Source organism: Cydia fagiglandana, chromosome 8 (genome assembly GCF_963556715.1).
Source record: "Cydia fagiglandana chromosome 8, ilCydFagi1.1, whole genome shotgun sequence".
Lineage (NCBI taxonomy): Eukaryota > Metazoa > Arthropoda > Insecta > Lepidoptera > Tortricidae > Cydia > Cydia fagiglandana.
Window position 1 is genome coordinate 11,083,333 of NC_085939.1, and position 27,136 is coordinate 11,110,468.

A 27,136-nucleotide genomic window follows, 5' to 3' on the forward strand; every position below is an offset into this window, starting at 1 on the left:
CTTAATGTACCTACATATGAAAATAAACCCTAAGTTATTTTTAGGGTTCCGTACCTCAAAAGACAAACGGAACGGAACCCTTATAGGATCACTCGTGATCAGGGTCGTCGATCAAGCGTGAGTCAGACTAATTACTTAGTTTTTGATCTGACTCCTACGGATTTTTAAAGGTACTTAATTCACTCGCGTTTCACATATAAAAATACATTGTTAAAAAATGGTAATGTATGGAACCCTTGGAACGCGAACCCGACTCATATTTGGCCGGTTAAGGTGGTTCGCCTAGGTTACTCAAAACTTAACTCTCGCTAGATGGCACCACTTTTGCAAAATTTCAGGTTTTATTTTTTTGTGAAATGGTCATGGTATTTGTATACTTAAAAGTATGTTTCGCGCACTCTTTAAATAAATATTGAACAATTAAAGTAAACATTGAATACTTCATTGTGCAAAAACCACCTTTTTAATTCGACGGAGTGTTGCTGTCACGCTTTTTCCTAGTATTACTCACACATGCAAACAGTGTTTCCGTGATCCTTGTAGTAGACAATTTCACACAACGTAAGTATGTTGCATTGCAATAGCGTAACGGTATGTTCGTGGAAATAACTACGTGCAAGAGGATTGGGGTTCAAGACTGGTGCGAGTAGGTAATTTCTTTTTGTTTCTCCTTTGTGTTATCTTACCTTTAAACGAGCAATTATTATATATATGTTACTGTAAAAGCCCGAAGTACGGCAAAACCTAGGATTTACCGGTAAAACCTAGGTTTTACCGATGCCGATCGGTAAAAGCCCGAAATGTTAAATCTTACTAGTTTACTTCGGGCTTTTACCAACACCGATATGGTAAATCCTAGGTCTTACCACGGCAACCGGTAAAGTTTGAATCATGCACTGATTCTTGAGATTATTAGATGAAAAGTAGGTAGGTTTGGATCTCCCGGTTCTGCTGAAGGTGAAAGAGAACTCTACTAGCCTGCATCGTGGCTAGGCACCCAGGTTTAGGTATAGTTAACTTTAAAACCGAATCTGCAGCTGGCCACTTTATTGAGTAATAGAAACGCGTTCCGTATGTGTTTCGCTTTCCAGATGACCAGGGTGCCTAGCCAAGGTGCCAATGGTTTACGCTCCGTAGCGACTGAAGCGCAGCCGTGTCTGTCGCATTAATATGGCAGAGTGATAGAGAGAGGTATTACCCTAACGTTCGCTACGGAGCGAACGACTGGCATCATGGCTAGGCACCCAGATTTAGGTATAGTTAAGATTACCGCCGAATCTGCAGCTGGCCACTGTATTGAGTAATAGAAAAGCGTTCCGTATGTGTTTCGCTTTCCAGATGACCAGGGTGCCTAGCCAAGATGCCAATGGTGTACGCTCCGTAGCGAACGAAGCGCAACCGTGTCTGTCGCATTAATATGACAGAGTGATAGAGAGAGGTATTACCCTAACGTTCGCTACGGAGCGAACGACTGGCATCTTGGCTAGGCACCCAGATTTAGGTATAGTTAAGTTTACCGCCGAATCTGCAACTGGCCACTGTATTGAGTAATAGAAACGCGTTCCGTATGTGTTTCGCTTTCCAGATGACCAGGGTGCCTAGCCAAGGTGCCAATGGTTTACGCTCCGTAGCGACCGAAGCGCAGCCGTGTCTGTCGCATTAATATGGCAGAGTGATAGAGACAGGTATTCCCTAACGTTCGCTACGGAGCGAACGACTGGCATCTTGGCTAGGCACACAGATTTAAACGCTTTTTAAAAATCAAAAAACTATTACTTATGAAAGCAGAAGAATATAAATGATCGTATTTGATTTATAATTGTTACATATTTGCCGTAACTTATTTTTAAAATGTGTTTTTCAATTAAAAGACACGTCAAGATTGTTTACCTTATTTCTAATGCTAAAAAAAACAAACTATAGTAATAATTGTGTTTTTCATTCATAGACAAAATCCATTATTTTATCCACAGGAAATTTTATATATCTCTTTTTTATTGCAGTGAGGATGTCCTGATTGTAAAAATAAGAGAGATTAGGTAGAGTATAATTTCTAATTTTCTTTGTCAAAAATAAACGAATACGTGTAGCCCATACCATACTTAATCAATCGATTTATGATAATAAGAAAAATTAAATAAAAATAAAAAAACAATACGAAATTTAGATGTAACAAAAATACAAAAAGTTATGTTCCAGCATACAATTGACTGGGGATCGAACCGGGAATCTTCCGTTTGTAAGCAAAAAAGCGACTGTTTGCATAACACGCCATGATAGTTCTTAGCTAAGCTGACGAACTTCGGGTACTTATTCTCGCTTAGGTCAATTAAGTACCTGTCAAACGTCAGTGTCAACAAAATTGCACTAAACATGACGGCACTCCAAATTCGCGCCGTGGTCAGCCCGGCAACGTCGGAAATGGTATGGCAACGTCGCAAATGTATCTGTACACGACATTTGTGACACACACATACGTAAAATTGATGAAAATTTAACTATGATTTTTGCATGATTTCTGTATGAAACATTGTTTTCCTGTTAATTTCGCGCAAACGAATATTCGAAGGAAGATAAATGCGGAAATATTTATGTACTAATAGTGTGTAGTTACTTAATGAGCTTTGATTGAATTTTGTATGAAAATCGAACCACCTTAAAGTCTGTTCTGTTGATCCCAAACCATATGTAATTTTGAAGATTTGTTCTTTTTCTCTTAATTTTTGATATATTTGTCAACAGAACAGTTCTGATGATGGGGTCCATAAACATAGACGCTATTTGGTGGAACTTTACAAGTATTTTAGGCACTTAATAATTACCTATGTATTCGTATAGCTATTATCATATATTTTTCCACTAATTAAGCATTTACTTTGAAAAAATAACATTTAGTGAACCAACTTCGTTACTAATTATTATAATTTCGTAACAACTCTTTGGCGGCAACTTTATTGCAGGCATATATAATATATATAGATTTAGATCAACATCTAATTGGATTTAAAATTTAATCGTTATTTAATTCGCTAGAGCCAGCGCAGTGCGCATTGCAGATGTTGTTTTCGGTCACTGCAATGAGATAGACACGTAATTTTGGATTTGGCACAGATTTTATTTCTTCGGATGTGCACATTAAACTTTGCTTTCCAGTGAAACTGGATACCTAAACTACATGCACTCAAAGTTTTACTAAAATTTTGAAACCAACTTTGTCGAAATAATCTGACTATAAAATTCGAAGTGAACATAATTCTTCGGTAAATTCGTATCATGCATTTGCACCTAATAAGACATTAATTAACATAATTCCAGTTCGCATGCAAACTAAGACAATCCGTAAATGGAATAGTTTGTGCTGGCGGGCCGCCAATAGTGAACGATCGTTATGAGCCAAGGACTGGCTGATCACGGCAGCGCGGCGTGCGGTCTGCGGCTCCGCTCCGATCGTATCGCGATTTATTGCACCGCAAACCGGGCCTAAGGTCGACCAACCAAATTATGCCATGACTGGAACCCACCTAAAATGCTGAGTCTCTGAATAATACGAGCTGTATGCGATTATTTCTAAACATTAGCAAGAGAAGGATACCGGATATATTTACATTATCTGAAATGATGAATTAAAAAAGATGAATATCGTTCCGACTCCATACCGAATATACAGATTTATCTATTACTTATTCATTTCAAGGTATTACCCCGCTCTTCCTCTTCAATGGATGAGTTTTGATGAGTATACAGCTAATAGCTTCTTTTCGAGATTTCATCTGCGTACATAATCCGATTTTCGTGATAAAACTATCCTATGTCCCTAGGGATTTATATTATCTCCATGCCAAATTTCACCTAACTCGGTTCAGCGTTTAAATCATAAAGTAGAATAGACAATCAGATATATTTTCGTAGTTTTAATATTAGTAGGGATTAGCAGCTGTCGGATTACTTTGACATTACAGTTACTTATTACTCAATAATAACTTTGTAGCCTACAAAGTTATTATTGAGTTGTAGGTAATAATTATAAATAGAGTGCTTGTAGAATAATGTGTTACATGCTGCACTTACCTACATTGCAGGGGATTCGCGGTCGCTGCAGGTGGAAGGCGCGGCGTTCGAGCGCGCCGCCGAGCTGCTGCGCAGGTCGCCCGAGTTCACGGTGCTGGCTTCCCTCAAGCAGGAGCCTGCCAACTCCGGCACCATTCTCTCTTTCTCCCACGGGTACAACAGGTACGATCCTTCTTCCTCTTAATGTTACATCTATCTCTAAAACAAAACACACTCGTACGAATTTACAAGTGCGACAGAGAGGTAACACGTTGAACTTCGTTCGCGGTAGGCCCTCTGCTCACTGCCCTGCCGTCAACGGCCTATGTAAACGAAATTATTAGGTACTTAGTTAGCTTCTGCATGGACGCGACCGCGTCGTCTGCGTTGAATGATGATGACAAAAACTATCCTATATCCTTTCCCGGGCCTCAAACTATCTCTATGCCAAATTCCATTTTAATCGGTTCAGCGGCCTTAACATAATGAGGTAGCAGACGGACAGAGTTAGTTATTTTTGCATTTATGATACTAGTAGGGAAGTAGGAGATACTTTATTATAGAGGTACTCGTATTATGTATTTCTATTTAACTATACCTACGCCGCCGAATTATACATATCTATGTAGAGGTTACGCCTGACCTGTGCCATTTGCTAAGATTAAGAATGTTAGACAGTCACTTTGTTGATGCTTTTGCTAGGAATTTGATTTCCTTAGTGTTATTGCCATGATTACAAAGAGTCACGAAATGCAGTAAAGCAATGATTGATTTGCGCGTTGTAAAGACAGCGATGCGTGTCGCGAACGGCCGGCGTTGCGCCGCGCCAATCAAGGGACTCCCCGCTGTGTTACATGCACGTTATTGATTGCTATGATTTAATGACGCAATTCGTTTGATGTCGGGTAGAGGGCCATGAAGCACCGGCACGAACGGGGCGCCGCGCGCGCCCGGCCACGGCGGAGCGGACCACGGCGGGCGCACTGACGGTGAGTTCTAGATCTCAACATCGCTGCGCGCGCACGCATCTCGCTTCCCCGGCGGCATTCGTGCGCGCGCATAGGGGAGTATCATGTATCTTGGAATGTCCTGTGCCTCGGAATGTCCTCCTCGATCCATCCGTTGACCCCATTGCGCTCACTGTGACCTCTGCATGGCCGTAATTGTGCGGGGCGGGCCGGCTTGCATGCGTCCGCCCGGGCCCGCGTTCCCGCCGACCGTCTTGTGTTCTGTGTCTTGACGTGCTGTGTTCTGTATCTGTCTAACCCTCACGCCCGACTCTCTGTTTACTGGCTGTTGATGTTTGTCGTGCCGCGCTCGCGCCGAGGGGACGCCGCCGGGCTCGGCCGCACTTGCATTCCAAGCGACATGGGAATCCATATTGTGCTTCTCGTTCTGTGTCCGACGGTAACCTCGGCTCGCGCCCGTCGCGTCGGCGCACGGGCGTCCACAAGGCGCTTCTCCGCCGGCCGAGGAGAACCCCGCGAAAGATATCGGACACATGGCGAGAGTTCTGTTTCTTTGTAGCAGTGCTATGAGACACGTCAGCTAGTCGACACGATCGCGATTAGTTCCGAGGTACATGGTCCCCTATCCTGGCCGAGCGATATTGAGATGTAGAGCGAGCCGAGGTCCGCTCGCGGTCGTGCGCCGTACGCTGTCCGAATATTTTTCTTGTTTGCTTTGTTTATGTGTACCTCGGAACAGTTCGCGAGAGAGCGGCGGAGACATTCCGAGCGATGTCGCGGCGCGACCTCAGGTCTCGCTGAGTAGAGTTGACGCGGTGTGCAGGTACCTGGAGGTGCAGTCGAGCGGACGCCGGGACGAAGTGCGCCTGCACTACGTAGCGGCGGGAGAGGCGCGCGAGGCAGGCGAGGCGCGCGTGGAGACGTTCCCGTTCCGGCTCGCGGACGGCGCGTGGCACCGCCTGGCGCTGGCCGTGTCGGGCGCGCAGGCCACGCTCCTCGTCGACTGCCATCCACTCTACCGTCGCCTCATCGCGCCGCCCGATCGGAACTTCACACAGCCGCAACTCACGCTCTGGGTGGGACAGAGGAATAGCAAGCATTCATTATTCAAGGTATTATTTTTGACACAATAGTGTAAACTGTTAACACAAATGTTTAAATTGATAATGCTTGCTGTGATGGCCTTTAAGTGGAGGATCAAATATAAACGGGCTATATATTACGTATTTAGAAATAAATTGTTTCTTCTGTTGGTGATTCTAATACGTACATACATAAATCCGATTTAGCTCTAACTTTTATTTCATCTTATTAAGTATTTAGAATCTCTATGTGTGGTTTATTAATACACAAGTAATTGACAAAAATAATCGTGAGCAGCGTCTAATATGAACAAAAAATGAAAATTTTTCACATACTAACTAACTTAACGTAACTAAATTAAAATTGCATATATTTCAGGGTACTCTACAAGACGTGCGGCTGGTGAGCGGGCCGCACGGCTACCTGGCGCAGTGTCCGGGGCTGGACTCGGAGTGCCCCACGTGTGGCCAGTTCGCGCTGCTGCAGGCCACCGTGCAGGAGCTCACCACGCACATCCATGACCTTTCGCTTAAGGTAGGCCTGATTCGTCGCTAGAGAGATTGAACCTGAGACTCAGTCTCAGTAGAACGTACTCACTCTTCAAGCTCACAGCTGCGATTTTAGAATGTTGGTTGGGTTGCCTATAGTTTTTGCAGCGCTTCCGTTCTTTTGGCTAAGGCACAAACCGAACATTTTCCTGCACTTATTCATAAAGAGGTGGCTCTCTTTAATGTGTACCATCACGCTCAGCGCTTGTTGCGCCATTTAGGGTCCTAGCTAAATTGGTTGTTCAATACTTACGCTATAGAATTTCCAATTTAGCAAGAACCCTAAATGGCGCGGTGACTGTACAATAAGGACGAGCACTTACATCATTCTAAACATGATTTGATGTTGTATTAAATCGAATATCACCTACTTAGGGCCACTTGCACCATTCACTAACCCTGGGTTAACCGGTTAAACCTGGAGTTACCATGGTTACGAGTACAATTTGACATTGGGTTAACGGTTTCGGTGTGAGTTCCCTGTTATCGTAAATGATTAACCTTTTGGACCCCAATGACCGATATATCCGCACCGCAGGTTCAACGCCAAAGACGGATTAATCGGTCACAGACCACAGAACAATAACATATATAGACCTACGTGCATATGCATAAAGTTCAATTTCACTTCGGTGACGTGGCGACTGAGTGACAGCTTTTGTGTTTGACACGGCGTCGAAAAGTTTAAATACCTTCTAACGCATTTTCCAGCTGGTGGGCGCGGAGGCGCGGCTGGCGCGGCTGGAGCAGTGCGACTGCCAGAAGTCGTGCTACTCCAACGGCTCCGTGCACGCCGACGGCGCCACCTGGAAGTCCGGGGACTGCAATCGCTGCTCCTGCGTGGTTCGTTCATATACTTAGGTCATAATGAAAATTCCTGGACTGGCCACTTAGAAAAAATGAAGTCGTCTCAATATCAGAGTCCAGAAACTTTCAGTATGGCCCACGTACAACCACAGAATAAATAATAGTACTATCGTACAGAAAAGAAACTTCCTACAAAACCGAAGTTTGAGAGCGGTTCAAGGTCGAATCATGCTTTCAAATATATGGCACTATCCCTTTCGGCTATTTAGGGCTGCCAAAATAAAAGCCATTATCTTATCTGTGGTCGTGCACAAAAAGGACGGAAAGTTGTGTCAACCCTAATAATTGCTCGGAGCAATGCTGAGTCGAATGAAGCCAAGTTTGCCAGAAGGGAGGAGTTTCGCACCCCTGATACAACCTTCATTTATTTCGTAATCAGCAGTTCAATAGTTGTCTTGAGATCTGATGCAAGATATTTACCCTCGTCTGTTATTATATTCAGACGTAAATAAAACATGACATGGGTAAATCATCTATTTGAAGAACTTTTTTTTCCTTTGATAGCAGCAGGCATCATATTTCCACTGTGTGCTGAAATATGACTGCTATTACGTCCTTAACTATGTTCTACTTTCAGCACGGCGAAATAACGTGCAGGCCAGTTGAGTGCGAAAGGACCGACTGCAAAAACCCAGTGCTGCCTCCCGGAGCATGCTGTCCAACGTGTTTAAGTAAGTGTTATAGGTACCTACAGTCGACATCAAACATATATAGTGATGGCGAAAGTGGCCAAACAGATCGTAAGACGCCTTTGTTACCATTAAAATAAGGATGCGTTTCGATACATATACCTAGCTTAATATCACACGATAAACGTCACAATTAATAAATGTCAACTGACGGAACTTTATTAATGAAAGGACATCGCTACAACGCGTTTGGTTGATGAGTTCGCATCACGCACGCGATTGGTTGATGAGTTCGCATCACGCGTGCGATTTGTCGCAACTAGTTCTCGAATTCGTGAGTGACACCGCTAAACTAGTACCATTTTTAGTGCCCGTAAGAGCATTCCTTAGATATAATACATCAATGGTTTGTCCGTCCGTCAGCCTGTCTGTCACCAGGCTGTATCTCATGAACCGTTATAGACATTTGAAGAGTTTTCATAGATTATGTAGGTATTTCTGTTGCCGCTATAACAACAAACAATAAAATAAAAACAAAATAAAATTAATATTTCCTCCTCTTTTAGTATACATTAACTAACAGTAGTATACATTAACTCGTTGCCTCATCGCACTCAAAACGAAAGATACGTTTCGTCCCCAGGGCACTGCTTGCTGAAGGGCACGCTATACGAGCACGGCGACCGGTTCGCGCCGAAGGAGTGCGCGGAGTGCGTGTGCCACGACGGCAACATGCAGTGCACGCGCGTCGACCCCGACAGCGCGTGCCCGCCGCTGCCCTGCGACCCGCCCGACCAGTTCACCGTGCCCGGCGAGTGCTGCAAGTTCTGTCCAGGTGAGTTCATCTTGCTGAAGGGCACGCTATACGAGCACGGCGACCAGTTCGCGCCAAAGGAGTGCGCGGAGTGCGTGTGCCACGACGGCAACATGCAGTGCACGCGCGTCGACCCCGACAGCGCGTGCCCGCCGCTGCCCTGCGACCCGCCCGACCAGTTCACCGTGCCCGGCGAGTGCTGCAAGTTCTGTCCAGGTGAGTTCATCTTGCTGAAGGGCACGCTATACGAGCACGGCGACCAGTTCGCGCCAAAGGAGTGCGCGGAGTGCGTGTGCCACGACGGCAACATGCAGTGCACGCGCGTCGACCCCGACAGCGCGTGCCCGCCGCTGCCCTGCGACCCGCCCGACCAGTTCACCGTGCCCGGCGAGTGCTGCAAGTTCTGTCCGGGTCAGTTCATCTTCATATTTCATTACCAGACATTTGATGCAGTACCGTCTTTACCATAAGGGCACTCGGGGCCCATACCCAGGGCCCCCATCCTCAGGGGGCCCCGAAGGACAGACTACAGTAACAGTATATTTGAATACCCATAATGAATAGACGATCATAGTAGAAAGATGTTAGTTTAATTTGCTTTCTTTGCTTTTGAAAAAGGCCCCAAATTCTTTTGAGCTCAAGGGCCCCAGCATAGTTTAAGACGGCCCTGATTGACAAAATATGACAAAATATATTTCTCGATTTCAGGAGTGGACTACTGCAGTATGGGGCACACATGCGACGAGAATGCGACATGTATGAATCTCAACACCAAGTACACTTGTAAATGCAACCAGGGCTTCGAAGGCGATGGCATTACTTGTGAAGGTAAACTCATTTAACCCACTGTTGGCCTTACATGATTCTGATGGCCTGCAGCTTAAAAACTAAATTATTTTGGGACAGAAGTTGCTACTTAAGAAAATTACGGCTTTTATTAATTGAATCGAGTGAGTGCACGTAAATTTTGAGCAAAACTGTCACTTATGCTATTGGTTATGGTCCTATATCTAGACATGATTAAAACTTGAGAACGTGGTGGATAAGGACATAGAATAACTATTCGGAATTTAGATTCAATTTGGTTAACCCTTTGAACGATTTGTCATAAACACAAACATCACTCAAACGAGCTACTCGTAATGTAAACCCTACTCGTAAGTGTGAAGGTTACTTTGACAGCGTCCGCCATAACACATATGGCGGTTACCTAATGGTCATTGGCGCGGTGCTCGGAGTAATTAACAATGGAGCCGCCATTAACAGGCGTTCCCCTCTGTCGAAAATAGGCGGCCAATGGTCAACCACATGTCAACCATATGTATGGACTGACGTTTATCTGACATGACGTACCTATACATTTGATGTGCCCCTCCCCCGCAAAAAACGGCAGACTATTTTGTACCGAAAATTTTAGACATGGCGTCTCCGTTGTTAATTACTCCGAGGCGCGGTGGGCACGACTACACCTTTAGTTGTAGTAACGACATCTTTAGTTGTTTTTGGCGTTCAAAAGGTTAAGCAGTACACTGTAATATTTCAGATGTGGACGAATGTAGTGAAGCCGGCGGTCTGTACGGACACCACTGCCACTCCAACACGCGCTGCGTCAACGTGGTGGGCGGCTACGTCTGCCAGTGTCTGCCCGGGTATACCAGGAGAGACAAGTTCAATTGCGTCGAGGTAAACTTATTAATTGTTATTAACTACTTCCAAGCAGCAGTTATACCCATGAGGGCAAGCAAGAAATATATATTTGTTCATATTTGTACTGCACATGCATGGTGTTTTGATACGAGTATATACATATTTCAATAATCGCGGTTTGAAAGATTCTAGACCCCAGCATTATAGGTATCTGTCATCAGCATTAACTAGGCATTTTATCAATAATTCATACACATCGAACCATGGAACCATCGAATGCGAACGTGAGGCATCAAACTAGGAACTGTCGCTACTTCCATATGCGTTTGTGTACACGTTTGGTTGATAAGAGCGCCATGGGGTCGATTATGTGGCGGTCAAACTACAGTAGAGGAGATCAACATCTACTAAATGAGACCTTTGGACTATAGTTAGCTTTTTTTGTATAAACGATTATTTACATTCTTTTGCTTACATAAGTAATAGTTACTGATTTATAAAAAGCATTTTTAATTAAAAGACACGTCAAGATCGCGTAGTCTTTTTCTTAATGCTAAAATAATGAACTATAGATATAAATATCTCCTGATAATCTTCAAAAAGATCGATGCGTCGCGATCGATTTACTTACCTAATCGTTGGGTATCGGGTGCTGCAGGTGGACGAGTGCGCGGGCGACACGCACGGCTGCCACGAGGCGGCGGAGTGCAGCAACACGCCCGGCTCCTACACGTGCCGGTGTCGCGACGGCTACGAGGGCGACGGCTACACCTGCACGCGTGAGTCGCACTCATCTAAAATAATCTAAATGCACTTATCTTAATCTGCGAAAAGGGGGTTATAAAAAAGAATAATTATGTATTTACTGCCACTACGGCTAATGTAATTAAAAAAATATAAAAACTTACCATAAAATTATAAGTCGCCACCACCTATAGACCAACCGCTTACATGAGTCCTCGCCTGCGCGGTACGGGGGCGACGGGGTGGGACGACTAAGGACGTCTTAAGGGACTCTTAGGGCCAGTTGCACCAACCACATTTGACGGACTGATCAACGTCAGCCGGCGCGCCCCGGCGCTTTACTATGAAATTTTCCATACATAAAAAGTTAGCGAACTCTTTAACGATACGAACAGTTCGGAACAGGACTCATTTAAGCGGTGGGTTATATATCACCTCGCTTACTTTAACTAGGTCAGTAGACATGGATAATTTACCGAGAACAAATAGTTTTTAAAATACAATACAATTAATTTAGAACCGTATTCCCGGTTGCAGCGATCTGCACGGGCGGGTGCCTGAACGGCGGGTCGTGCGTGGCGCCGGAGCGCTGCTCGTGCGGCGCCGGGTTCGGCGGCGCGCGCTGCGAGCGCGACCGCGACGAGTGCCGCGACCCCGACGTGTGCGCGCGCAGCGCCGAGTGCGTCAACACGCCCGGCTCCTACTACTGCGTGTGCCGCGCCGGATACCGGAAAGACCCGTTGCGGGACCATTGTGAAGGTGACGAGTTTTTGTTGGCTATTAGGGTACCTACACTGTGTGCGTGACGAAAAAGAAAGTTCAACATATCGCCGTTGCGCTTGTAAATTTCGAAATGTGCTCGATTTTTGAAAATCCGAATACTGCATAGCTGGTTTTCTTTTCTCCGAGTATTGGTTTTCTTTTCTCAAAATTTTACAGAGTCAATAAGGAAATTTTCAAGGGCAAATCCTGTTATTAATCATAGCCACAAAAATATAATTTGTATACTGGTATACTTAATTCAGCTTGCCCTGCAGGTCGACCGTCGACCATCAAGTTCAAACTAATTCGTCCATACCGTCCACACTTTCTAGCCTCTTGCTCATTGGCCTCATTGCTGACCAGGGTCCAACATTCCAAGTGTCACTGCCATATATTATACGCTGTTCCTGACTCCAGTAATAACGTTATGAGAAAGGCATACTAAATAGATGGATTTGATTGCTCTGCAAATATTTAGCCGTATAATTTTGTATGGAGATGGCTGCTATATGACGGCACCGCTATCCTAGCTTAGTAGTGAGGCAAACACTTGAATATTGACCTTGATGTTGCAGATGTAGACGAGTGCGCGCTCGGCGAGGACACGTGTCCGAAGCACGCGCGCTGCGTCAATACCGACGGCGGCTTCAGCTGCGAGTGCGAAGTGCCCGACTGCGAGTTAGGTCAGTACCTCAGCGTACCACCGAAACAATAATAATGGCTATAGAGACGAATGATGATAATGAGTGAGACATGTCGCAGGATGCTGGTGGCAGGGCGAGATGAAGCGGGACGGGTCGCACTGGAGCGAGGCGGGCGGCTGCCGCGCGTGCGCCTGCAGCCGCGGCGTGGCCGCCTGCCGCCGCGCGCCCTGCGCCTGCGACGACGGCAACTCCACCGCGCAGGTAACACTGCTGGCAGGTGGTGGCTGATGGCCCCCTGCCAGATCCAGACAATATTCATTGCTAGGTTGTGCAACAGAGTAAGACTTTCAACTTTTAATTGCCTCGGACAAAATGTGTACATGCTGCTTAGACGTGTGCGCCGATTAAAAAATGATCGGCGGCGGCGTTTGCCAAAAAATTGGCGGCGGCGGCGTGTTTTCGGCGTGAAATCGGCGTGACCTTGACTTTCCGGTTTCTTAAGAAAAATCATTAATTTGTAGTTTTTCTTGAAAATTTTATCAATGCAGGTTACTGGTCAGTTAAATACGTTTAGTTTGAATATGCTGTGAGTAAAATATGGTTTCTAAATTAATATAGGATAGGTATAATAACTTATTTTCCCTAGTAACTGGCTTGCATTAAGAGGTTACCTGGTCCCCATGACCTTCGATCCGATTTGTAAGTCCCCGTTTTCCATGGCTTATCCTATAAAAAATTACATACCTAATTTAACAAAACAGAACTCCACATATCCATGACATTTGCTAAACAATAGTGGACTTCTATTAATGGGTTTCTTGTCGCACAAGCACCAGGCTCACTGAGACGTATCTTCTGTCTCGTTTTCTCATTGCTGATGCTCGCGACCACATATAATTTGTCTCCATTTCGTGCGGTCATAAGCCGTATGGACTGCACGGTGCAGACTGCTGCAAGCCGACCTCTTCATATCGTTCAATCATCTCACACATGCTCCAACTCGAGCACGTTTGCCATTCATTCGGTTTAAATTCATGTGTTTCTCCACATCATGCGTTGGATAATATCTCCGAAGAATCTTAAGGGCTCACCCATGGCATGTTGGGAAGAGATGAGTGGCGATAAAGAGCTCTACTCTTTGAGAATGGAGAAATTTGTTCTTCTAGCTATCCAAGGTATATGCAGCACTAGCAGTAGTCTTCGTTCGTTGGTTAACAGTTGACGGTGAATACTTAGGATTACTCAGTTACTTTAATTGGTGTGTCAAATAGTTTCTGCAACTGGCTATTCAGTTTCATTTAATTAATAATTGATGTATATTTGACAACTGTAACATAAATAATACAAAAAATCCATTTTGTAATCCAAAAACCAACTTGGAATAGCTAATTAACAACACTCAAGGTCACGCCGATTTCACGCCGATCATTTATCGGCGGCGGCGGCGTGGTCAAAAAGCCCGGCGGCGGCGGCGCGCCGGCGCGGCGCACACGTCTAATGCTGCTTTATACTGGAATCAGTTATGTAACGCTCCCATACATGACCCAAAAAATTGTTATTAAGCTATGAGCTTCATCACATCTGATATTTGAGTAATTCTAAGCATTTCTAGCCTGAAGTGGGGGGGAGGGTGGGGTACAAAGACGGCCTCCACCCGTCATCTTTAAAAAAAATCTATTCTGATCCTGGTGGGTACTAGGGCAAGTTTGGTATCATTTTCGTATAAACCAAAGACGTAGAATTCATTGCTGATATTTGTTATTTTCAGTTTCATAGTAATTTTACAAGAAAAACGTAAAAAGGTGAAAAATTTGGTTGGAGATTTTTGCTACGCGGAGCCGAAACTACAAAAGATAGAAAGTTGAAATTTGCACACTAGATTACATTTATAAAGTGTACAAGAGATAAGAAGCGATTTTGAGAAATTCAACCCCTAAGGGGGTTAAAAAGGGGATGAAAGTTTGTATGGGGTTCAAGTTTTATTTTAAGCTAGGAATTTGAAACTTCGTAAAACGATATATTATTAAAATACAAGAAAACTAATTTCAGCGTTTTTGAAAATTCATCCCCTAAGGTGGTGAAAAAGGGGTTGAAAGTTTGTATGGATATCAAAAAAAATTTCGAACGCGGGACTTGAATCTTTGTATTTGGGGATATTATTAAAAGACAGGAAAAGTAATTTCAGCGTTTTGTAAAATTCATCCCCTAACAGGGTTAAAAAGGGGTTGAAAGTTTGAATCCATTACAAATCCGAGTAGACACACATTTCTTATTGCCTCCCAGGCTTGAAATGCTTAGAATTACTCAAGGAACATATGTGATGAAGCTCATAGCTTAATAAAATTTTTTTGGGTCAACTTTATAACTGCTTCCGCTATTACACCTAGATTGCTAGGAAAATGTTATGATAAGTGGAATTTATGGTGCTAGGTTACACGCAGCTCGCACTCATGAAATTCGAAGTACTTACGGATGTATGTAGGTACATCATTTCAACTGAATGAGACACCGGCAAATGGTTCAAATTTGTTACAAACTTAAAGCACACATACATACACACATATATATACTCGTAGGTACAAAGATAGTTTGAATACCTATGCGGGGTAACGTGTGTAAAAAGGCATAAAAACCATGTTAATATTAGAAAAAGAAATACATACGTAACTTACCAGTGGGCTTCTACCTGGCGTGCACTAAGAATAGTGTGTACTGAATCTTGTGTTGTATTTGGCAGGTGTTGGGGTTCGCCCCGGCGGCGTGCTGCCCGCACTGCGAGCCGCGGTTCCACTGCCGGCACCAGGAGATGCACCACGTCACCTTCCGCAGCGGCGAGCGCTGGCTCTACCAGTGCCAGATCTGCGAATGCCTGGTTGGTATCACTCACTCACTTATTCAGTATTCCTCTTTCCGCTTAAACCAGTCGTGCGGTTGTCAGGTTTTTTTGGAAGTAGATATATGGAATATTGTGAATAAATGAAATTGTATACTTAAACTAGGGGTCGTATAGTTATTTGCAAACATATTGGTACGGGGACGGTAAAAATCTTACGCTGTATCCGTATCCGGTTTATACGTCCCGTTATCAATCGATTCATAGTTTCAGAGCAAGCTAACTCTCCAGGGTGGCACTATTAATATCATGGCACTTCCACACTTTGTTACGCCTTGTTTGGTCGAGTTTTGCGCATATTATCATATAGTTACATTGGGCTACCGCGTAAACGATGCGTGGTAACTAAGTCCAGTACGGTAGGTCCCTGACGTGTCGCATGTTGCAGCTGGGCGAGGTGGACTGCTGGGAGCCGGCGTGCGAGGAGAGCGGCGCGTGCTGCGCGCGCGAGGGAGCGGGACAGGGCTTGTGGCGCGCGCACCGCCTGCAGCTGGCCGGCTGCCAGCTGCCGCACTGCCGCGCCTGCCAGGTGCCTACACCCGCCCCCGCCCCCGCCGCCTGCCCGACCACACATACACACACTCTTCTAACTCTAGTCGCGCCAGAACCATGCTAACGTTTGTCCTGCGAACTCTTCAAATATTTTATGCACCAGCCAGTATGAGTGTTCTCACCGTTCCCCGACGGCCTGATCCTCTTGTAGCCTATTTTTCATTGGCCAAAGAATTTGAGATATTTTATATTTGAGAAATGGAACGTGTGAAACAAAATGAATAAGACTGAAAAGTATTGAACTGCCATTAAAATCATCAAAAGTACCTAATAAGTGGAGCGAGTGCTCGATTTTATCATTCGATGCCTTCCGATCAAATTTCTTTCTGGCCTAAAGAAGATGAACTTAATCAGTAGCAATAATTCCTACAACGTAGGTACTACAACTACTTAGTGGAAGGGAAACTCAGATTATTTGCTACTCTGACCTCCATCGAGAAATAACTGCCGCTGATAAAGACAATATAGATAGCAAGCTAACTTTTTCCGGGCCCAGCTATCTATTTATAACAAAGACAAGACAGTTTTCTGAGAACTGAGTAAGTATGCAGGTTATCAAACTAATGCTAATATCACTTTCAGTTGTACTCGTACAAACGCTATTTCTCTCCCGCAAACTGCGAAAAAAATGTTTCGAGCGAATTCGATAAACGCTGGCACGCTTACAGCTATGATCGTTGTTAGTATTTGTTCATCACATTTTTAAGGCGAGCGATGCTGCCAACGTCTTAGCCAAATAAATTAGCTCGATACGTTATTCTCGCGGTCGCGGCATATGGCTTCCTTTCCGCTTCCACGTGGAACTCGCTTGATGTGTGTAACTGACCTGCGTTGACAATGCCCCAGCTTGGGCTGACTAACCGCGAGCCGCTTGAGATGGTCGTGTGATCGCGTCGTTTCGCTTGTTGCAGGGAGGCCAGTGTGCTACTTTGGTGAGCAATCTCGCGTGTTGTGTGCATCGGTAACCACCCCACTCTTTTATTCATTCATACATTGCTATATTAACAAGTGTTTATTTGTCGCTCGTGTTTAGGTTGGATTTGTTAAGAGGCGCCCAAATATGTATTAGCTTTTGTATACTCAGCAGCAGATATTGCTAAGCGGTGTTCAAAATTACCTTGAGACGCTCTTATTCCCTTAACAATAAATTCGCGTCAAGATCATTTTGAACACCTCACCCGCTTAGCAACTTCTGCTGCTGACTGTATAAACCTACGACATCTTGATTAACTGACTACTTAGAATTTTTTTAGTTAAGAAATCTACTTCACACCTACCGATAATTATGATGCTTTATTTTGACTTTTTGAACGAACGTATTTTCAAGTAAGTAAGAAATCATGCCTATAATACTTAACAAATCACAGTCAAACACTCTTCCATTCCAGGTATCATTATGTTGCATGTCTATTCATTTTAATCATCATCATTTACCTATTGAGCATGGTGATATTGGTTTTATTTTTTTCCGATGCAACAGTTTTATGTAGCATGTTTCGAAAACAAAATATCTACATGGCGCATACAAGTTTTATTTATTTTATCGCAATCTTTCACTAGTTTAGAAGTAGAAACAGTTGATAATTGATAACTTAAGTAAAATACCAATTGTGGCGCCCAACGTGGGGCTACGTATGTAGGTAGTTTTGAATGCGCTGATTAAAACTTGTTCAAATATAAATAATCGCTTTGGTATCAATTTTTGTCAATTTGTCCATGTAGTCATCATTATTATTCATATACCTAGTTCTCTTTTTGTAAGTATTTCTCATACAAGTCTGATGTATAGTATCTCCAACGCTTACTAGAGACGTAATAAGTACATATTAACTCACATTACGTAATAAGTAAATGCACAAAAATGTTGTTCTACCCGGTTGCACAAACACCGATAGTGATAATTTTAATTAGGATGCGCAGAAATCATAGTAGCATTAAACGGAACGAAATATTTGTGTAAGTGATTCTGATTATTATAGTCAACGAGACACGACGCCAAATGCATTATGTCGGCAGCAGAGTTGAGGTGAATCATTAATTCATTACATTGATTATGCACACAATTATAGTATTTTTCAAACAGCTTGCTGGGTATGGTGACAGATGTCATCTCACAAAATTGTATTGAAATTAATACAATTAATCAATCCTAAATTAATCAATTAATTAATCCCAAGCTAATTGCATGTGTTGTTGCGCGCGTCATGTGCGTGACCTCATCTCTGGTGTGGCAATATGTATGGTCGGTCGGTTAGGGTGCACCTGCAGTCCTGCTCGTGCTGACAGTGAGGTGAGTGAATGCGCGTGTTGTAGAGCGGGGCCGGGCTGGACGCTGGCGCTGGCGCTGGCGGCGGCGTGGGCGCGGCGCGCGCGGGCCGGGGCGCAGCACCGCAAGCACCGCGGCGCGCGGCGCTAGAGCTGGAGCCGCCCTGAGCCGCGCCGACCCCTGACTATTTATTCTAGATAGACCTAATGTTAACCAATTGCGGCGGGCGCGCGCACGCCGAGGCCTTAACTTAGCGGCGGCGGCGCCCGCCCGCGGCGCCCGGAACCGCCATGTGATACTGTATTATAACGCGCGGTTGCGATAGTGTCGAATATATCAAAGTATTTTATCTTCGTTATAGCAATATTATAGTGTTATCGAGTAGTTAGGTTATAGAACGGTGTGCCGCGAATCTTGATCAAATGCCTTTATTATAATTAGTGCGGCGCGTGGAGCGAGCGGTTCCGGCGCCGATGTATTTCGTGCTCCCGACTCGCGTGACGTTCACCTTGCACCTGGACCCGTTCGAGCCGGCCGGGTGCACTGGGCTCCTAAATACGTAAATCATTGTTATATTCACCTTATTCTATTAAGGTTATAATATAGGTTAACCTAATGTAGGTACTATAGTCAGCTGCAGGGAAATGTGACCCTCCCCCCTGCATAGAAGTTTGTATGCAAAGGTGCTAAGCAATATTATTGCTGACTGTACGTATTTTTATGACAGCCACTGTCTGGCCGGCTTTATTTTTACTGTCTCGAGTGTTTGTTATTGCAAAGTTTGTAACACTAGTCGCGACGGGAGCGTTAAATAATTAGTAGGCAATAGAAGATTTTCGCTTGTAGAAAGTAAGTTCGTGGGTGTCGATGTGTAGGGTGTAAGGTCACGCGAGAGGCGCATGCGGCGCGGCACGAGGTTGTGATAGAGCGAGTGCGAGTGTGCTCGTGCGGCGCCGAGCCCTCCGCCCGGCGCGTTCTCACCGCTACAACTTAGGTACTCTTCGAATTCTAAATTTAAACAATACGTCGATCGCTTCAAATTATTATACTAGACTTATAACGGTACTATTTAGCTATTGTTGTGAATATTGTATAGTGTCGCTACATTTGCTGTGAACACGCCGCGCGGAGGGCGCGATTACTGATTAGTGTAGTGTAGGCTGCGGGCGCGCGGCGGCGGCGGCGGCTCGGCGCCGGCGGCGGCCGCGACGCCGAGCGCGCCGCGTCGGGCGCCCGCGCGCCCCGCGCCGCGCCATCAGACATACGGGCGCGAGCGCGCGGGTGCCCCGACGTGCTCGATAGGCCGCTGTTGTACGAAATTTTTCATAATATATTATAGTTTTTATTTGTCTTTATATAGAAATCGTTTTCTTGAATCATTTTGAAAATAACCAAAAATAGGTACCAAATATAGAAAAGACATGATTGTTTCTTAATTTTCATAAAGCATTTTAATGCTTGCATGTTGTATTGTGTTCAAAAAATTACAATTAAAAAGATATCCTCAAGGTTGTATTTTTTTCATACCTACTCTCCTAACCCGTGCCAAATAAAAAAATCTGAAATTGCAGGTTTTTAATTTATTGTAAATAACAACGTTGAAATTTATGTCATTTTGATACATTAAATAGGTACTAAGTACATTTGTAACAGACGGTTATTATAAAATAAAATAAATATAAGCGATAATCTTTTTATATAGTAACTACAGTAAAAAAAATCTGCATAAAATTCCCCGCTGCCTTAAATACAGAGTAGCTACAAACTACGGTGCAGAACTGCAGACAAGGCGGTGCAGTACCTTAGGGAAAATCAGAAACAATAAAGATAGGTATCTAAATTTGTTCTTAGTAATACTAAATATGTAAAAAAAAATATTTTTGTATTTATTACTACTGTACTGGCCAGAAGCGGCCTAACTGGGGTACCTAGTCACCTAGGCCACTTTAGGACATCGGTCTTGCAGGGGGCTCGCGCAACAAGCCGATTCACATAATTTGGTATGAAAAAGTTATGACTGAATGGTTCCTTCTTCTAGTTCCTCATGAATAGGGTTTAGGCAATGAGAACAGGTCACGGCCGCTGTAATTATTTCCAACATAAGTGGGGTTGGAAGGAATCTAATAACTAATAAGGAAGCTAATTGGAAAAATTTAAATCACTCGTTGTGAATTTCCTACTTTCTCATTGGCATCGTAATTTACTAACTACTAATTAAACTAAACGAAAGATGGTTTAACAAATACGTTTGTGATATTACATATTAGGGCATTGTCGGGGCGGGCGGGGGAAGATTTGCGACGGGCAGGGGAAGATTGTGCGGGTAGCAGGCGAGCGAAGAGGGCGGCGGCGTAAGGTACGCCACTCGCAGCGTCGACTTCTGGCGCTCCATCACGCCCGACGCCAGGGTGTACGCCGCCGTGAACACCGTTACCGCCTACACCACACCATAAATTAATTACCTACTTATATATCTATTAATTTACAATTTTTCACAAAAACAAGCGAATTCTTTAAAATTAAGCATTTTGTTTCATAATTTTGTGTTTTTTTTATAACCAAATTATCGTTTGTATTGACAAACAACGCAGCATAACGCAACACAACGCACAGCACAACGCGCAGCATGTGGTCCCATGACAGAAATCACAGTTTTATCGAAGCGCTGAAGGCACTCGACATGACGCTTTGATCTCTTTGGCTGCGACATTAATTTAAAATCGTTTAAAGCTGCCGTAGGCATGCTAGGTAGTGGCTAGGTATAAACGTTTATTTGAAATACAAAATAGTTGTAATTACCAAAATCATGATGATGGCAGAGGAGAGCGCAGAGAGGGCGCTGGCGTAGTTACGCAGCTCTGACATCGCGAGCGGGAGGCAGCCCGTCTGTGGCGACGGCAGCTGCGACGCTTCGCACGAAGCCTCGCGCTGTATCAACCAACATATTTAAACTGTAAATAATCTTTAACCTTTTCGACGCCGTGTCAAACACAAAAGATGTCACTCGGACGCCACGTAACCGAAGTTTCAAAACTGAAATTGAGCTTTATGCATAATATGCACGTAGGTCTATGTTGTTCTGTGACCGATTAATCGGTCTTTGGCGTTGGACCTGAGGTTAACAGAAAAAACAGACTTTACAAAGTAAAAAGCACCTAACAGATTCAGAACTAGATTTTGACAAAAATGGGACTAATCTGTAAATATATATCCTACACTATCAGCCAAAATAATAGTTTTCGAAATAACGGAGTTCTGAGGTACAGTCAGCAGCAGAAGTCGCTATCCACTCCAGGTGCTCAAAGAGAGGTAAACGTTTAAACTGTCAAAAAGTTGTTGACTGTCATGGTAGTATTTACTTGTGAGCGCTCAACGTGTCACAAATATGTTAACAGTCGCTATTCATTAATTTCTACACTTACAACAAGTCATTGATACCTTAGCTGTCAAAAAACCAATGGTATCTAAGCGGTCAACGTGTCAAATATATCTGAACAATATGGAAAAATAGACTTTAAAGCATACAAGTATGGTCGAATATTGAATAAAAGATAGCCATGCTAATTTCAGGTAAAGCGTTTTGACAATCATCGAAATCAGTACAGTCTTGTCATCACATACATCTATCTCACGTTTTGCCCTTCAACCATTTGACAGGAGCCTCTCGGTCAACTTACTGCAAACTATTTCTTTTAACAGAATCGTCAAGACGAATGACACATAGCAAAAGCTAACTGAAGTCGAATTTAGAGCCAATTGTCAAGGCACGTCGTGGTCTCAGTAACAGGCGTTTGCTTTTCAAAGCAGAGACCGCGGGTTCAAATCTCAGTCGTACGCACCTAGAGATTACAGCTTTTTGTTTTTTTTTTGGGTTTCATTTCTATTATTAATTTGTGTCTTCTGGTTTTATGTTAATTTCGCATTAGTTTATATAATTTTTGAAGATAATGTCACATGTAGCGTATGTACGACTTTCTATCAGGACGTTGTAGGTTTGAACCCGCAGCGGGCGTTACTTAGATTACTCCTGTGCGGAATGCCATTTGATATTTACTACTCAAAAATCACGTTCGTTGTATGGGAGCCCCACTTAAATCTTTATTTTATTCTGTTTTTAGTATTTCTTGTTACTTATAATAGCGTCAACAGAAATACATCATTTGTGAAAATTTGAACTGTCTAGCTATCACGGTTCCTGAGATACAGCCTGGTGACAGACGGACGGACTGACGGATGGATGGACAGACGGACGGACAGCAGAGTCTTAGTAATAATTCCCGTTTTACCCTTTGGGTACGGAACCCTAAAAATGCTGGTCTCTTCGAAAACTGACTAAATTAAATTAAAGGATATGAAATCAATGCATTTTATTAATTTCAGACATCATGTTTCATAGTAACATTTATTGCTTAAGACCTACACAATCGATATCTAAATAGAAATAGTCTTAGTTTTATTTTTCAAAACGTTCGGGGTTCGATTCCCGAGCTGAGTACACATTTTTTTAAATGTATGAATGCAGTTTTTCGTGTTACTAAAATCGATGACATGATTCCATTCGGTGTATATCGTATAGTATCAGATTTTCCCATACTGGCCGATCTAAATGGTATATTTTACTTACCCTGTATAGTATATTTTACTACAATAAGTGGGCTAAATAAATATATTAACATAGGTATATAATATGATCAACGGTTTGGAAGAACAGCTGCATATGACAGTTAAAATAAAAAAAAACCGGTCATTCTAGTAGAACCTACTTATTTATTGTATAAGTTTGACACTTAACGATAAAATACTTCTTTAAGAAAGGAGGTGTCAATTCGTAGTGCTACAGTATTTATTTTAAAGTTAAACAGATAAAATGTTGATGCTTAGTTACCATTGAAATAACAACTGCTTAGCAACTGGTGGCACCCTGGCTGCTGACGTACGTGATTGGCAGTGCGTGTAGGTAATAATGACAGCAGCTTGAATTTGATTGCTTAGTTACCACTGACTTGTTAACCGTTATTGTCATTGTGATTAAATAAGGGTGTATGTGTTAAAGAAAAACTCAGAAGTTAAGGTATTTGTGACGAACTGAAAGCCTACGTGAAAATGATATCTTAGATGTCTTTATTTTTGTGACGATTGAAGTGTATATGTTTTCTTGGACACCTTGCCCGCTCAGGTATATCTGCTGCTGACTGTACAACAACCATAAAAAAACATGATACAACCGAATTGAGACTTGAGACCCTCCTCCTTTAGGCATTTTGTAGTCGGATAGAAAGTAGGTTTAAGTCGGAGTTACGAGTATCCTAGTAATTGCACCCGTTGACGTTTTGGTATGGTGAACACATAAAAACGCACATGCATAAAAAATAGCTGAAATAATATGAACCAAAATACTTTAAATTATAAACTGGATAACTTATGTCCATGGGCGACGATGACCGCTTCCCATCAGGCGGCTCGTCTGCTCGTTTGCTGACTATTACATTAAAAAAAAAAAAAAACTAGCGCAGAAACACCAACAAATACATATCACCTATAAAATCAAATACAAATGGTATAAAAGACATTTCTTGCAGCAAGTAACAACTTAGCGGTAACAGATGGAAATAATACGGATCGGAACACATTTTTCCAATAGTCCTTAAATGAAAATTTCAACCGCTTAAAGTTACCTTTAAATTGCTTATGCGTCCGCAGCAGGACGGCGGCAAAGGACGACGGTACTTGTGCCAGTCGGAGTGGTCCTGCACGCCGCAGCATCGCAACTGCAACGAAAACAAACCACATAACACGACTTATCACACTGATGCAGATCGTCCGGACCTACGGCACACCGCAGCGGCGTGTGGATTAGCATCCAATGTAAAGGATTAGCCTAACCTCACGGATTATTTCCTATCCTAACGCGGAATCTAGTAATTACCTATAAATATATCGTCGGGTGACAAGCAAAAGTCACTAACTAACACCATTGAATTTATTGGACAATAAACCGTGTTACAAGTGCAATAAAGTGCATTGTTCCTTTAATTGTTTGATAGTACTTAGTGACTTTTGCTTGTCACCCGACGATATACAGGGTGGAAAGATAAGTCGGGCCCTGGAGGGAAACTGCCTTAAGTAAATCCTTAAGCTGGCTCATTTTACTTAAAGGAAACATTCCTTTATTTTTAAAAAGAAACAAAACTGCATTCAAAGATTTTATCTTTTTTTCTTCAATTTCACTCTAAAAAATCTTGAGTACTAAATATTAGATTTTATGGATATTTTGTACGACAGACTAGTGTAACACCTAATGTTTCTTGGAGAAATGTTAATGTTTGTTGTGTTGTTGTTGACATTAACTGTATCGAATAGTACAATAAAATTGCGAGTTTTTATTTTTTGGAATTTTTAGTCGGTTCGAGTCCCGGGCGAGGCAAGCGAGTTTTAGAAAATCTTTGAATGCAGTTTTGTTTCTTTTTAAAAATAAAGGAATGTCTCCTTTAAGTAAAATGAGCCAGGTTAAGGATTTAAGGTAGTTTCCCTCCAGGGCCCGACTTATCTTTCCACACTGTATAGTCTGACTGTGTATATTACATACTCTGCCTGTTATCGATTTCCGATCAATATTGAAAAAGTAAATATGAAGAGTTATCTAAAGCAGTTACATCAGATAACCGATAATATGATCACTGGTGGAAGATTTTTAGAATTTAATTTAGACTTAAGTATATACATATATATATTTAGGCGTTCCGTGGCCGAGACGTATGTATATCCTAATTGTCAGCATGACTATGAACTATGACCTATGACCTTTAAGCCTCTGCCAAGGCAAACGCAAGCTCGATGCGGATGCCTACTGCCATAGGTACAGTCGGCGTCAGTGTCGAGCGAGGCGTTAATGCCTACCTCGAGCTGCATCGCGGCGAAGGCGGTCCGCATGGCGGAGTCGACACCGTGGAGGCTCATGGCGCGGTGCATGCTGGCGTTGAGCGCGGCGGGCTCACGCAGCGCGCGCGCCAGCCCGCCCAGCGAGCACTGTCCCACCGTCAGCATCAGCATTGCCATCATTGACACGCACAGCAGCTATACACATACAGTACAGTATTATACAGTATTTTTAAATAAAATTTCTAGTAAGTATAATAAACACTACATAACAAACATATACATAAACATATAAGTACATAGTGTAATGAACACTATGTATATGTTGATTAAGAAACCGATGTGCCTATTTTTTTTTCGGCATTTTTAAAGGAACTCTACTTCCTAATTATGCGAACCCAGCCCTGCACAGAGCGATTACAACATCTACAACTTAACGGTGACACTCGGCGCGATTCGAACTTTAAGATATCGCGCCGTTAGACATTCACTAAATATGAAATAGTAAAGATATGTGACGTTTTACGGAAAAAGGTACCTTATGGCGGCTGGTGCTTACGCTTATTATTAACGCCGCTCCAATATTCAGTCGGGGCAATGGTACCTTATGCCGTGGAACGTCACATCTTTACTATTTCTTATCTAGTGCATCTGTAATTCAGTTCCCGAATCGCGCCGACTTACAGACAGCTTGGTGTAATTAGACGGATATCGCTATAAAAATAGTTAAAAGATCTTTTTAAAATTTAATCCGCTTTGGAATACAAAGTCTTAAGTAAATTCAGCATGAGAGCTTGTTGTGCACAGTCCAGTAGTTGTGTGAGTCCAGTAGCTTACAAAATTTACCGTAGCGAAAAGCGGTTGCGACCTCGGGTGGTATGGCACCAGCGTGGCCAGCCAGCAGACCGGCAGGCAAAGCAACGCGCCCGCCACGAACCCCACGGTCGACGCCAGCTCGACGGTCAGGTCCGTGGTCCAGAAATAGTACGACATGCGCAGTAAGCTCCACGCCGTCGAGCCGCCCAGGATCGCTCCGCCGCTCTAAAAACGCTTTCATTATATGCCAGGATTGCACGTACCGAGTAGAGTGGCGACCACTGTCTCGCCACTCTATACTCGGTACGTGTAACCGAGCCCTTAGTCTTCGTTAAAATGAATTCTGTATCTTATTTTAATACTGTGACCATATTTTTGAATCGATGTATTTTATATTTCCACAAAGTGGAACTACTTAAGCTAAAAATATCTGCTAAAAACTGCCGCGAATCACTTGGGATGCACGGCTACATAAACCTGTATATTTCTTCTAAATGTAAAATATTTTACAAACGTTTGCTGCGTTTACCTCCTCCTTCTCTTATGGCGAACTGGCGAAGGTATAAAAACATATTGTACTTATATATACCTACTCATTTATATCAATATATGTTTGTACAAAAATTATTGAACTTTTAGCAACATTTTGAACATTTTACATAGGTAGGTACTTACCAGGAGCAGACCCGCGCACATGAATAAAACTATACCACTATTTCTCATATTGAAAATAATTTAATTTAAGGAAGCATTAACTAAAGAACTTTATAAATTACGTTTTGTCATTTTGTTAATTTTCAAATCGACATTTAAACCAATTTTGACGCAACTTTGTTTTTTTATGTACCTAGTCATTTTACATGATTGTATGATCACAAAAAGTATGGAGTGTAGAAGTACCTACTACCTTCCATAACAAAAAGGTTCCCTATTGGTAAGATCTGAGAAAAGAAACAAAATAAAAAACAAATAAAGAGGAT

General features: G+C 43.0%; 2 protein-coding genes across 2 annotated transcripts in view; one reads left to right on the forward strand and one right to left on the reverse strand.

The window, feature by feature from the left end:
- LOC134666655 (protein kinase C-binding protein NELL1-like) overlaps positions 1–19,639 on the forward strand; it is a 68,029-nt gene extending 48,390 nt beyond the window's left edge. Inside the window, exons 3-18 of the mRNA XM_063523881.1 lie at positions 4,080–4,230; positions 5,839–6,127; positions 6,477–6,632; positions 7,358–7,489; positions 8,091–8,184; positions 8,786–8,977; positions 9,665–9,784; positions 10,500–10,639; positions 11,262–11,382; positions 11,885–12,106; positions 12,685–12,792; positions 12,872–13,014; positions 15,491–15,625; positions 16,035–16,175; positions 17,110–17,159; positions 18,512–19,639. Of these exons, the coding sequence (XP_063379951.1) occupies positions 4,080–4,230; positions 5,839–6,127; positions 6,477–6,632; positions 7,358–7,489; positions 8,091–8,184; positions 8,786–8,977; positions 9,665–9,784; positions 10,500–10,639; positions 11,262–11,382; positions 11,885–12,106; positions 12,685–12,792; positions 12,872–13,014; positions 15,491–15,625; positions 16,035–16,175; positions 17,110–17,159; positions 18,512–18,614 (2,297 nt within the window). The 3' untranslated portion in view covers positions 18,615–19,639. The remainder of the gene's footprint in view (positions 1–4,079; positions 4,231–5,838; positions 6,128–6,476; positions 6,633–7,357; positions 7,490–8,090; positions 8,185–8,785; positions 8,978–9,664; positions 9,785–10,499; positions 10,640–11,261; positions 11,383–11,884; positions 12,107–12,684; positions 12,793–12,871; positions 13,015–15,490; positions 15,626–16,034; positions 16,176–17,109; positions 17,160–18,511) is intronic.
- A 1,088-nt stretch (positions 19,640–20,727) lies between these two features.
- On the reverse strand, positions 20,728–26,990 carry LOC134666876 (uncharacterized). The gene is made up of 6 exons (XM_063524183.1): positions 26,832–26,990; positions 26,187–26,381; positions 25,362–25,538; positions 24,140–24,232; positions 21,264–21,392; positions 20,728–20,901 (listed from the first exon to the last, which is right to left on the reverse strand). The coding sequence occupies exons 1-6, from the start codon at positions 26,877–26,879 to the stop codon at positions 20,728–20,730; spliced, it is 816 nt and encodes a 271-aa protein (XP_063380253.1). The 5' UTR covers positions 26,880–26,990.
- Positions 26,991–27,136: the final 146 nt, after the last annotated feature.

What these genes read in the sequence shown, in the direction of transcription:
- LOC134666876 (XM_063524183.1), bottom strand. Translation starts at nt 26,879, where the DNA reads ATGAGAAATAGTGGTATAGTTTTATTCATGTGCGCGGGTCTGCTCCTG. An exon ending in CGCAACCGCTTTTCGCTACG is followed by an intron (nt 25,539 to 26,186) that starts GTAAATTTTGTA and finishes GTATGTGTATAG; the next exon opens with CTGCTGTGCGTGTCAATGAT. An exon ending in TCGCCGCGATGCAGCTCGAG is followed by an intron (nt 24,233 to 25,361) that starts GTAGGCATTAAC and finishes TTTTCGTTGCAG; the next exon opens with TTGCGATGCTGCGGCGTGCA.